Source organism: Lathyrus oleraceus, chromosome 5 (assembly GCF_024323335.1).
Source record: "Lathyrus oleraceus cultivar Zhongwan6 chromosome 5, CAAS_Psat_ZW6_1.0, whole genome shotgun sequence".
Taxonomy (NCBI): domain Eukaryota; kingdom Viridiplantae; phylum Streptophyta; class Magnoliopsida; order Fabales; family Fabaceae; genus Lathyrus; species Lathyrus oleraceus.
In genome coordinates this window covers 216044265-216058571 of record NC_066583.1, presented here as the reverse complement: position 1 = coordinate 216058571, position 14307 = coordinate 216044265, and the positions used below count along the sequence as shown (strand labels likewise).

Genomic DNA, 14307 nt, shown 5'->3' with positions numbered 1-14307 from the left:
TATTTGGGTTATTGTGGAGAGGTTGACGAAATCTGCTCACATTCTTCCGATTAGAATGGATTATCCGATGTATAGGCTTGCAAAGCTAAATATTGAGAAAATTGTCAGTTTGCATGGTATTCCGTCTAGCATTGTGTCAGATAGGGATGCGAGGTTTAGTTTGAGATTTTGGGAAGGTTTGCAACGTGCTTTGGGTACAAAGTTGTGTTTGAGTTCTACTTATCATCCGCAGACAGATGGTCAAACTGAGAGGACGATTCAGTCGCTTGAGGATCTTTTGAGATCTTATGTTTTGGAACAGGGAGGTGCTTGGGATAGTTATTTTCCTTTGATTGAGTTTACCTACAATAATAGTTTTCATTCGAGTATTGGTATGGCTCCGTTTTAAGCTTTGTATGGTAGAAGGTGTAGGACGCCTTTGTGTTGGTACGAATATGGAGAGAGTGTTGTCGTTGGACCTGAGATAGTTCAACAGACTACTGATAGATTAAAATGATAAGAGAGAAGATAAAGGTTTCTCAAAGTCGTCAGAAGAGTTACCATGACAAGAGAAAGAAAGCGCTTGAGTTAGAGGTTGATGAACATATGCTGTTAAGAGTTACTCCGATATGGGTGTTGGTAGAGCATTGAAGTCGCATAAGTTGATGCAGCATTTTATTGGTATGTATCATATTTCCGAGAAAGTAGGTGATGTAGCTTATCAGGTTACGTTGCCGCCGTCACTTGCCAATCTCAATGATGTATTTCACGTGTCTCAATTGAGGAGATACATTGTAGATCCTTCGCATGATGTCCAATTAGATAATGTTGAGGTTATAGATAATTTAACCCTGGAGACATTACCTATACGGATAGAAGATAGAGAGGTGAAACAACTCTGTGGTAAAGAGATCGCTTTGGTGAAAGTCGTTTGGGGAGGACCGACTGGTTGAAATGTGAAGTTGGAGCTTGAGAGTCAGATGAGGGATTCATATCCCGAGTTGTTTGCTTGAGGTAATTTTCAAGGATGAAAATATTTCAAGTGGGGGAGACTTGTAACACCCCGATTTAATTTCCGTATTTATTTATTAGGTGTTTATTTTAATTAATCATTATTTGGTGTGATAATTAATTAAATATGTGTTCTGGTGATTATTCGAATTATTTGATATATGTTTATTTGAATAATTGAATTTTATCAGTAGAAATATCAATTGTCTAGTAATAGGCCTAATTAATTAGAATGGATGGATAAGTGGGTTAAGCCCATTATGAGTTAAAAAGATAGTAAGGGTTTTAGAGATTAGAGTTAGTTTTGTAAAACAAGAGAAGAAGAGAGAAGAGAAGAGAAGAGAAGAGAAAGAGGAGAAGAGGAAACCAGAAGGACCTAAAGATTTCATCTATACTAAGGAAATGGTGGGATTTAAAGTGTTCATGGGTAAACATAATGTATGTAATATATGTGGGTTAGATATCATGAACTTAGAATTTGGGGATTTTTGTATTTAAGAAACCCTAACATGTGTTTATGTTTTAATCCATGAAATTTATGTTTATGTTATGCTATGATGTTTCTATATTGAATTCCATGAATGGGTATGTGTATAGAACATGATTTGGAGTATAATTGCATATTTGAGTTTCACTTGAAAATGGTTGATTTTAGATTTTGGTGAAAATTAGTGGAGCTTAGAATCTTGTTTCTATGATCTTAATAGTTGCTATATGATATATATATATATATATATATATATATAATATATATATATATATATATATATATATATATATATATATATATATATATATATATATATATATATATATATATATGTTGTATAACTATTTATTTCATGAAAAATGATGGATTAATATGGTTTTATGATGAAAATTCATGCTGGACAGTAGCATTTTTGCAACAACAATTTTTCTGGTTTTTGAGAGCGTTTTCGCAACAACTTTTCTCGTTTTTGAAACCATTTTGAAAAACTTTTAAATTCAATAACTTTTGAACCATAACTCCGTTTTAGGTGTCGTTTGGACCGTTATGAAGCTAACAATATTATTTATAACGTGATATTCATTTTGTTAACAGTAGATTAATATTTTATCAAAAGAATCCTAATATGGATATATGTTGTATGTGTGGTGGATGTGAATGACATGTTTTCTATTGTTTGGCATGTATTGGATGGTTTTAGATGGATTTTGTAAAGAAACATAATACTTGAAATTATGTATGTGATGATGTGAATTGGTGAATTTGATGAATAATATGAATTGACTTGTTTGCCTTATGTTAATGTGTTGTGATGAGATGATGAATGCTATTTGATGTATTGTTTGGGATTGAGGTCATGTTAGATGTATGTTTTGCAAATGTTGGATGTTGTATGCTTATGTATGATTAAAGGGTTGCGATCGTCTTAATTGCATGAGTCTTGTTGTTGTTGATGCACATTTACACTAGCATGGTTCTATGAAAGAGGCAATGTTGGGTAATCTCACGTAGATTATTTGCTTGTCCCAAACCTAACACCGAATGGGGTTTGAAATCTTAAGGCCGAATCGAGCTTTAGAGGTGGTTATCTAGTTTATTTGAGAGACACTCGGCATGCCAGAAATGATAACGGATGGGATCCACATGTATATCGCATTGAGTCACACATTGAGTTGCACGTGTCGGTGTGAATTGTTGTTTGTGTGATTATGTGATATGATTTTGTGGATATGATTTTGGTAGATATGCATGTACGTGGATTTTAGGTAATCCATTTGATATGAATTGTTGATGTGATATGTGTGCGTATTTGTGATATATGTGATGAAATGGTGATTTGTATACATTATGGAATCATGTGAAAGTTGTATACATATTTGGTGATGATTTGTAAATGGTTATGGATGATAATGAATACTTGTGGGTTGTTGAGCCATGTCATATGATGGTAAACATGTGATTCTTTAATAAGATGATATGATGCATGTTTGTATGAAGCGTGACGAATTCTAATAATATATCTATGTTTGTTATACATTTCATATTATTGTGTTTTTCTATAATGAGTTGAATTCTCACCCTTCTGTTGGAATGATGTTCTATCGAGACATGCTCAGGTACCCGAGATAGTGGTGCTTCGCATAAGGATTAGATTCGGAGGCTAGTTCTTGTTGTGTTTTGAATAGGTAGTCTATAATGCTCTGGTCATGTAACACTTGTGTTTATTGGATTATTTGTATTTGTTTTGATGTTGAGAGATATTTTTGTGCTCTATTTTATCTTGTTATTTGGATATGTTGAGTTAAAAACGATATTTTGTGGTGGATAATTTATGGGAAGCGCCATTTAAGAAGAGAGATGTTATTCCGATGTGTGAGTTTTCATGTTGGTTATTTGGTTTAGATTTATAATCTGTGTTACTTGTATGTGACCATGGCATGTGTTGTTTCTAGCAGAAGTAAATGTGATGCCCTCGTGTACGCATGCTTTATTTTACTCTGATTATGAAATTGTATGTTGTATTTGAGTAGTAGTAGTTTGGGGGATGTTTCATCTCCCACATTCACATAACTCACCCTTGCTTTACTATCCACTAGGCCATTGCACTCATTCAAAATGACATGACATTTCTAAATATTTAAATAAACACACAAAGTCTTAATGATATTAGAAAATAATATAATAATTTTAATACTTAGATAGTTAATTAAATTATAGACGCTAACTAAAATACTTTCATAGTCAATCATAACTAATAACTTTTGGCCTAATTCTTTAATAATCATGTCCCTCTTAATTAGTTGGTTAAGTCAAAACTATATATTACCATATGAGTCCAAAGATAGCAATTATAGCCTAAGCTAAGATCAAAACTCCTAAAGAGTCAAAATGGTTCCTCTTTTATTTTTTAGGGCATTGGGGTTAACTAGATGGTTTGTAGAACCTGTACATATTAGTGATTTAAGCTCTAGGTTAGGAGAAGGATGGTCAAAATTTGGGGTATGATAGTTGTCCCTATTTAATCAACTTCACACTGAGATGATGATGAAGATAGGTTTTCATCCTCTCACGATGAAAGATGATTAAATATAGGGAGTGACCCTAATTTTGACCATGTAGATTGATCGCGACTTTGGTAAGTCTATCTGAATCGTGACTGCAAGTGCACAGTCCTATCGCTTAGTTTTAAAGATTATCGAACCCATAAGGACTAATAATCGAACGTATCATGGTCTAATGTTGCTATGTAAATCTAAGACTGATGATTGTTCTATGATCAGAGGGATGAAAATAAATGACTATAACGTAAATAGAAATAAGATATGGGATATAGGGGATATCGGTATGTAATATATCAAACTTCGGGGATTCGATAGATAGTTGGTGTAATCTTATTGGTTAAAATATTCTTCAGTAGAAATTATTTATAGAAAGGACTTAGTCTCACACTCTCGTTTTTATTGACTCTGACCATACTCCTAAACCAGAATGCTTGGCTCTCGCGATCTCATTTTGAATTTAAAAGTATTTTTTGAATATAGATAAAGTCTAATTAATCCTAAAGTGCTCTCGCTGTGTTTAGGATTAATGCCTAGTTTCACTTATCCGGTTAAAATCTCAAACTCTCGTTCTTGTTGACTGTAACCTTAGTTTGTTTTGTACTCTCGTACGAAAAACAGTTTCATTAAATTAAGAAACTAAAATCGGAAAAATAAGTTTTATAAAAACTAACGCCAATTATTTATTGAACCTCGTCGTTTCGACGATCTTTACATACCGATACCTAAGGGTTTAGCCGAACATGGATCCGGTAACAGACATGGCAATTGGGGAATTAAACATACAGTAAGGCATAAATAAGTAAAACTGTAATCAATAATAAACCTAGATTACAATTTAAGAACTGGAACTGAATCTTGAATCTTCGATTAAATTAATTTCGGTAAGCTTTGGCAATGATTAATCCTTACAATTGAATCCCAAAAGCGTAAAAATAATAAATCGTAATAGTCCCCGATGTGGACAAACTATCACTTTTACAATGGTAAGAAACTGCCTAGAAAACTAAAAGAAAAATAGTACGGAATAAAATTAAGCGTAAGCTGAAAACTGGAAGAAGAGAGAGATCGCGTGCGAGTCTGAGAGAGCTTTTTTTTATATCCTTGCCATATTCCTCATTTGTAGAAAAACTAGTGGAAATCGTCGCTAAAAAAGTGGAGGAAATATAGGAAGACTAGGTTGTGGCAGTTGCCATAACCCTAACTTCATGATGAGTGCGCGAGTGCCACTCTTGTAGCAACTGCCTACCACTTCTCAACGGTTGGTGGCGGGTGCCACCTCCCTCTTGGCCCAATTTGGTGGGCGCCACACTCTTTGGATAATGGGCACCACAAGCCCATTTGCTTTGGTGGCCCATTATCCCTTTGGAAACCTCATTTTCTTCTCTTTTCTTGCCTTTTTCTTTCCTTTTTGCTATTTTCCATTTTTCTTGCGGCAAACCTTTCAATCGAAAAATACCTGCAATAAACATAAAATACTGTGTAATAATAAGTGTTAATCGAGTGAAAAGCAATGCATATGGAGTCAAAAATACTATATGTTTTCGCGTTATCATAGATAGTAGAATCTATGGATGAGCAAGGATTGAACAACTCTTAATGCTTTGTTGGTATCCAAACAAACCTTTGATGAAACCCTGGTGATATAATGTTGATTAATTTCAACCCATCCGGGTGAAACTTGCATACGATTCCCATGATCTTATGATCATTTTGAGAAAATCGGGTAGGACTCTGACGATCCTCCAATTGTTGTTTGATAAAGCCCTGGTAGAATCTTGTTGATAAGCTTAAGCGCCTATGGGTGAAATTTGCATATGATTCATATGATCATCAGATCATCTGGAATCTTGGTAAGACTCTGATGATCCTTCGATCGTTCCTAATGAAACTCATATGGGACTCCAGTGATATCTTTATCACTTCTGATGAAACTCCTAATGAAACCCCAGATGAAATTTCTTGATGAACCCTTGATGGATAATTCTTTGATGAAAACCCCTTGATTGAACCTATTTGATAAAACTCCTTTAATAAAATCCCTTGACAAACCTGGTATATGGAATCTATCCCGTGTGTGGGATAGGTTAATAAGCTAGAGATGCGAGAGGTGAAGACCCGATCAATAGTTGATAATGATCATTCAGGATGACCAACTACTAGATATACTCCTTTGACGTCTCACGATTAGTGAGTTTGCTGGGAAAGTCCTTTACTGAAAAGTCTTTGTGAAAATGTTACTTATTGGGAAGACTGGTGTCACGTAAGATGACTGTCTATTGGGGAATATGCTTCCAGGAAAGGTTCCCTAAGGAGCACAAGTGTTAGATAAAGTCCTAAGAAATCTATGCAAAGATATGGTGAAGGAATTGTATACCATTAGGGCATACCAGGGACAACTCTGCTAAGTATTTTCTGCTTGGAGAATGAGTTCCGAGGATACTTGCTGGGGAGTTATCCTTAAGACCGACCCACTGGGGTGTATAGTGAGAAACGATCTAGGGAGAAGCTTGGACAGAGTTCTATCACCGATCTAGCTAGGGATTGATCCAGACTCTCATGATGAGTCATAAGTCTCAACCTATGTTATGTTATGCATGTTACGTATGCATGTTTAGAGTTTGCATGGCGTAATACTCCATATTCATGGATATGCTACGCTTGATGTGATGCATGAATGAGATGGTTTGGATGATTCATCCATGGATAATATAATCATTTGGAGAATAAGGCTTATTTTCTTTCTGTGTAGAGTTAAGAGGGACCTTCGAAAAGTGACTTTTGAAGCCTGTGTTCTGGAATTGTTAATGAGGATGGATTTGGGCTTTTTGAGAATCCTGGGTGCCAAACAAAGATTGGGCTTTTTGGGTAAATGCCAAGGGAGGTTGGAATTTTTGTTGTGTGCTGAGATTTTATGGTGTGCCAATTAAAATTGGGCTTTATGAGTGTATTGAATGCCAAGGAAGGTTGGGCTTTTGTGGGGTGCCAAGTAGAATTGGGATTTTGTGAGGAGGCCAAATTCATGTTTCGGGAATATGCCAGATGAATGAGGTGATATGAATGATCAGATGCTAGAGTGAAGCAACATAATTGATGCATGACGATGATTCATGTGATGATTTGAATGCTTTTAACCGGTGCCCCTATGGTGAGTAATGGAATGGTTAAAACTTAGAAAGGTTGCTTGCGTAACGAGATTGTTTGTCAAAAGGTGGTAGGGTATTATGTCAACATGACTTCCTAATACTCATTTCAAATTTGATGATTGCTGATGTATGACAAAGCTTGTATGCTTCTTGAAATTATTAAGAGGGCATGTCCATGCAGTACCCTATAGTTTCCCCGATCCGTTGGGGTATTTGAAGATATTCTCCTCAATATGGGTTTTGAAGATGATTGTCTTTACTATGTGCTTAAGACGGCTTGCCGTTGTATTAGCCTTGGAGAGATTCTTCTTTAAATAATCGACCCTTGGAATGATATTCCCCCGATGAACCGTTTTTTGGAGAGGTTTCTTTTGGTCAAGCCTTGTGGCAGTCTACCCCAAATTGATAGAGCCTTGGAGGGTATTTCCTGAAAAGAAACTTGGATCCCATCATGTTGTAGTATGACTTTAACATGGACTTCCCCAGTATATGAATCTTGAAAAGTATGTCCTTGATTATTAGGGTCTGGAGGATGGTCTTGAGAAGGAACTTGGATCCCAGAATGCTGCGATATGACCTTTATATGAATTTCCCCAATATTTGAATATTTGAAAAGTATACCCCGGATTAGATAAATTTTTGGAGTGATTGGCATCACTATACCCTTGAGTTGGTATGATCCAGTATGAGAGTCTTTAAAGGTATGCCTCTTATCATGAGGGTCATGGATGTTATTTGACATAGGTGTGTCAAATATTGAAATGTTTCGCCTCTAATCAGTAGGATCTTCAGATGATGTTCCCCTAGGATCATAAGGATTTTCCCCCTAATTTGAAGGACCCTTAAGTAACTTTCCCCTAGTGAGGGATGTCTCGAAGTGGTGTGCCCCTGATCAGACAACTGTTGATATTTCCTTGGTGCTAAGTATTGATTTGTGAGAAAAATGTTCTTTTTAAAAAGTAATTCTAACATCATGCTCATGCAAGGTTTTGAAATTGAAAATTGTTATGGAACAAATGAGGATATCATAGAATAAGATGGTTAGTAACAAACATTCAGAGTCAGTTTAAAAACGATTTTTCCGAGTATGATTTCATAGTGAACCTAACTTCAATTAGGACTTTTAAATGTTATAACGTGGCCTGGTTTACGATTTATGAAACAAAAGATATAAGGCTCAAATTTTAATTTTATCCCACCCCTTCTCCTTGATGTTCTCCATTTCTAAATTCAATTAACTCAACAAATGCATTTAGTCCGCAAGAGAATTTTGATAGATAATAATGGAGATAGATGTAATGATTCAAGCACTGATGAGATTCTTGAGGTGGCAGTCACCTACTTTCACTTACAAACTTGTTTCCATTTTTTTTTCTTTTTTGGCTTTTTAATCCTTATTTTTGCATGGACCAATTCTTTTGAATTTGTGGTCCATCGGGATGCCATAATATTTGCCTAAGTCAACTCCTTTTTAATTTTTGACTTAGCGGGTTTTTTTTAACATAATGCCCTAATTTTTGCCTGAGTCAAATTTTTAGGTTTTTTTTCTTCTTTTTGACTTAGCGAACTTTTTATTTGTTTATTTTTGTGAAATAAATCTTGAGTTTTTTCTTTTGGCTTAGAATGATTGCGACTGCCATGTTGACTTTTGTGAACTTTATCTTTATTGCTTCCTCGATGTCGAATGATGTGAGGAAGAAGATATTGTGAACTTTATCTTCATTGCCTCTTCGATCATTGGTGATGTACGTGAGGAAGAAGATATGATTAAACCACTTGCTTAGATAGACTGATTCTCTTGAGATTAGAATGCATCATTTAACTAACTGAAATCTACCCTGTCCCTGGTTAAGATTAAGAGTTTTTATGAATAGAAAAAGAAACACCAACTTCTAGCTCAAGGGTGTTGACTACAGATTCTCTCCTTATTTCTCCAGTGTTTAGAAAGTGAAATCATGCCTTACATCGTCAGTCAGGTCTTACTATTAAAAGCATAAGTCAACAAATTCAGGTTATTTTATTTATATCATTCTCCTTTAAGTTTGTTAATGGTTGAAAAGTGGAATGGAAAAGTGTTAATCCTTTTTTATGATGGCATGGGAAAGAGTGAAAACGAATGGATCAATGCAAAAGACGTGCATGCTCATTTTATTAAAATTACTTTTCGGAAAGTACAAATTTTAAATACAAAAAACCCTTAGCAAAAAAGAAATTACGACTTGAAATGATAAAGTCTATTGATCCTAGGGACGAGCTCCATTGTTGATCCAACCGGCTTTAGGAGACACCTCTTGAAGTTCTTCCACTTATAAAGATAAGGGGTAACTGTTTAACAACGAGACTCCTTTTTTGGAAGTCAATTGCTTGTTATCGATCAAGTCTTGGACTTTGTTCTCATATCGGGAATTCTCGCTATAACTTGTAGGATATGGACGAGGAGGAAGATCGTTTGGTTGTAGTTCCACTTGGAAACCTATGAGAAAAGACTTCAACAATTGACCATAAGACTTTAGTATATGATCGAAGTTCTTTCCAAGCTTCCATTGTTGTTATTGATGGAGCACATGAGGTTGCTGTTGAAGTAAATATTGTTGCAGACTTTGTTGAGGCAACATCATCCAGGGTTGTATTTGAGGCTCTAGGTAGGTCGTGGATTCCATTACAAAGGGTTACCTTCTCTCTTCAATGGTACTTTCCTCTCTTGAGTTCCTCCACAGTTTCTTGAGATATCCTTTGAGTTCGTTTGTGAGTGTCAGGAAACCTCTTAGCTCTTGGCAGTTGGATAAGGGTGAAAACGAAAAGGATATGAAAATGTGTGAGTATGCATGCAAATGCATGGGGTATACAATTTTTTTAAAGGTATATTAAAAGACTTTTTTTAGATGCAATGCAAGTGTCACATTATGATAGTAACAGATGAAAGGAAACCCTTACGGGTTTAGGATAATGACACACATAGGGAAACTTTATCTAGGAAGGTTCCCTACAGATAGGGATAATAACAGGTAATGGGAAACCCAAACAGGTTTAGGGATAGGTAGGATAATATGCAAGGATGACCTAGTTAAGGGAGTTTCCTTATGATAGGCTAGCTGTAAGTTTAGATTACCTAGTCCCCTAACAGGGTAAGCTCTAGGATTTTAGGATGATAGCTCTAGAGTCATGAATTATACCCTTGTTTTACCATGAGAATGAGCAAGCCTTCCTATGGTAATCCTTTGGGATAAGTCTCATATAGGCGAGACCTTAGTAACGACCTTTGCAGGTTGATAACATAAGGTAACTCTAAGTTAAGAGGGTTCTAAAAGAGGTCCCTAGAGTCATGGACCGAACTCAAAGTTCTATCATGAAGAAGTGTTGGCCTTCTCATGAAAAACCTTTTGAATTGATCTATTATGAACGGAATCGTCATCAAAGACCCTATGAGATGAAAACCCCGGTGGACGAGACAGGACGATCCCTTACTTAAGCTTATATTTTTTCTCTAGCTAGGGTTTTAGCTTCCCACATGTAACAATCTCATCCATATGATATGTGAATAATAATATAATATTGAAATATAAAATAAAATATATAAAAATAAAAAGAATAAATAAATAAATAAACAGGAAATAAACAAGGAAATAAAAAACACATAACCCTAAAACCAAAGGTTAGGACAAACTCTCTTTAGGGAAAGTATAAGTCTTCCCCAGCAGAGTCGCCAGTTGTTGCGACTGGAAAAATGACAGAGTCACCACCATCTTTTGTTCATTCCTAAGGAACAAGAAAATAATTAGAAAACCTAAAAACTAAAGGTGAGAGACTAGGTTCGGGAGTCGGTTAAGTACGGGGAAGGTGTTAGACAACCATTACCTCCATTGTACTAAATGAGATCCTTCTTTAGTTCTAGGATTAATGTGTTTCTAAAGAGCGTTTGCTTTAATATTTATTAATTGTTTAATTATTTATTTATTTACAAAAATGTTTTATTATTTTAATAAAGGAATCACTAAGAAATGTTTTAGATTATTATACTTGCTAGAGTCTTACAATCCTATGCCTACATACCCTCAAATTTATTGAAGGATCAGAGCCCTATAGTTCGTCTTAAAAAAAGTTAGTTGGTTTATTGTTTTTATCTCTTGAAAGTTCTCACGCACCGGAGGCGGAGAAGTAGTTGATTTTGAAAAATGCCTCAATGCACTAGGGCAGATGACTTATAGTTTAAGGTGAGTTTATATTGATATTATCCCAATCGAGTATTTGCAAAAATATAATTATTAATTTATTTAATAAAATAAATTAAAAGGTAATTATATAACCCTTATCCCTAATTATTTATCACTATTTATTGTCCTAAAATTATCCTTAAATGATCTTGTATTTATCCCATAATTTTTATCCCTTAAAATCCAGGGGTTTTATCCCATAACCTTATCCTATATTATGCCTAAAATGATTCCATTTAATTATTTACAATTATAACTATTGATTTATTTAAGAAAATAAATTAAAAGGCTAATTATATAAACCCAAGAGTTATATCCCTCATCCCTAATTTTTTCATCCCAAATTTCTATCTCATAATTATCCCTATTTATATCCCTTGATGTTCTAATTAATTTTTATTTTATTTTATGCCAATTATAAAATTAATCCTAATCCAACTTTAAACTCCTAATTATATATATATTCTTTATTTTTATGCCAAATTGATTGTAATTATCTAAATAATTTTATGATTTTTATTAATCCAACTAAACCCTAAACATATTATTTATTCTCATTAATCTAAGATATAACCCTAATTAATACTTATTATTATATAAAATATTAATTAAAAAACCGAGTTATTCCCTTAGATTAAATAATTAACTAGAATATAGTCCTAATTAATAATAACTAATCATTTTTTAAATATATTTATTCTTGATAGAACTCAATTAATATCTTAAATATGACTAAATTGGTTAAATGATTAAATTAATAAAACTTTTATTTTTTGTGGTTTTATGTTTTATATCAATAGCTAAAGTTATCTACCCTAAATTAAATCAATAAAATGAGGAAAGACCTAATAAAACTAAAATTAATTGACTAAAACTAAATAACCATAATGAACTTTTAACATTTGTATTTTTTTTTTGATTAAATAGAGAAGAAAGAGTATGTTTGTACTTTTAAAAATTAGAATATTTTTTGTATTATTGGATTCTAATAAAATAAAGAGATATTTTTTGTATTTTTATTATTTTATTATTTTAATAATAATTGAATGAAACTAAACTAAAAAAGATAAAATAAAATCCAAGGGTGAAAAAAATATGAAAATAAAATAAAATAAAATAAAATTTATGGACCCCAAACTCAAATGGAAGAAAACTAATCCGAAATAAAAGGTTATTAGTTTTAAATGATACAAATAAATAAAACAATAATAAAAATAAATAAATAAATAAATAATCCATGTGGAAACCATCTCCCCTTCTAACAAATTTCTAATCCTTCTTTTTTTTCTTTTAATTATAATAAAATACAAAATCCTTTAATTTGTTTACTTTTCAAACCAAATTCTAATACTACCTTTTCATATTCTTTAAAAACAAGAAATCATGTTTTCTGAAAACTATGCATCGTGTGTGTTTCTAAAAGCAACAGTGGCACATATTGGAAGCTAACACCAACTTGGTTTATTCTCCCTCACACACAATTAAGAACTAAAAAGAGGCTTTATTGGAGCTGTCATCACTACACGTCTTGTTTGGGCAAACCTATATTGTACGCACCTATTACCTCACTAAATGAGTATAATACCAGATATTAACCTCTCATGCAAATGTGTATCATGTTTAAACATACTTTCTCACTTTGGATCAAAAACATAAAGCTTTTAATTTCCATAAACACTACATTGAGAGAACTAAGTGTATTTTGCAGCAACAAAGTTTTATAGGAACAGAAAACTGCAAGCGTGTTTCAACAAAGGAATAAACATTTAGAGAGACATAAAGGATAAATTATTGAACCTGAGTCGTTGAGAAATTGATGGCGCAAAGGCAACGTGTGTCGATAACCACGGTTGTAAGTGCTTATTCTTCTCTTCTGGAGGCGACTAGGCGAACAAAATCTGGAGTGGCAAGGACGATTTCTGGCGCGACGGTCAGAGTTGATCTCACGAGCGGCTACAAGTGGAAGTGAGGAAGTGTTCGTAGTGACTCTGTGCGCGATGAGTTGAACATGACAGAGAGATCTCGGAGCAAGACTCAATGTCGCTGGATATAGTGGTTGCCCTATGATTCGGTGGTGGTTTTGTATCGTGATGGATGAAGGTTGTGATAAAGTTGTTGGCCGGAGTAAGGTTGAATGGAGGCGGTTTCACAAAGATGAAGGAATACCCTCTTCTTTTTTTCCTTTTTATCATGAAAAAGTTTTTATCCAGATTTTTATGTGAGACAAGGCTTTATATTAGTAGCCTCTTTTTGTGTCTAAGGTTTGATTTTTTTGTGGTATTTGGTATGTACAGGTTTTTATTGTAAATTGATGATGATGATGATAGTAGTGTAATATTTGGTTATGAAAGTGGTTTAAGGTTTGGATATTTCACTGGAAAAAAATTACACGTGAAGCAAAATTGGAAGAGAGTATATGTCTGTTAGTAAGGGTTAGTTCCTCCCAATTGGTATTCGTATGATTAGGTCTCTATTTACACTAAGAAATTAGGTTAGTAAAAAAGGAAAAAAATAAATTATAATTAAGATCATTGATCCAAATAAAAAATTAATATAAAAATCAATTAAAAAGTTTCTATAAAATTAACTTGTTGCAAAAGTTAAATAGAATCATATCTTATTTATTTTTTATTATTTTTTATAATTTTGATTTAACTAATTAAGTTGATTATTTCCTACAATAAAAATATTATCTTAAAAATAAAATAATTTAAAAGGGAAAAGAAATCCTTTACCATATTTTTTTATTTTATAATTTTTAATCATTTTATTCATAAAATCATGATTTTAATGAAAAAAATAAAATTTTAAAAAATACCTAAATAGATAATACCAAAATTAATACTAAAATGATAAAAAAAAATACATTTTCTGATTCTTTTATATAATGTGAACAAAAATAGAAATAAAAT

At 33.3% G+C, this 14307-nt stretch overlaps 1 protein-coding gene across 1 annotated transcript; it reads left to right on the top strand.

Annotated features, from left to right (window-relative positions):
• Nucleotides 1–608: 608 nt before the first annotated feature.
• Nucleotides 609–932, top strand: LOC127079794 (uncharacterized). Its single transcript, XM_051020160.1, has one exon. The coding sequence runs from the start codon at nt 609–611 to the stop codon at nt 930–932; it is 324 nt and encodes a 107-aa protein (XP_050876117.1).
• Nucleotides 933–14307: the final 13375 nt, after the last annotated feature.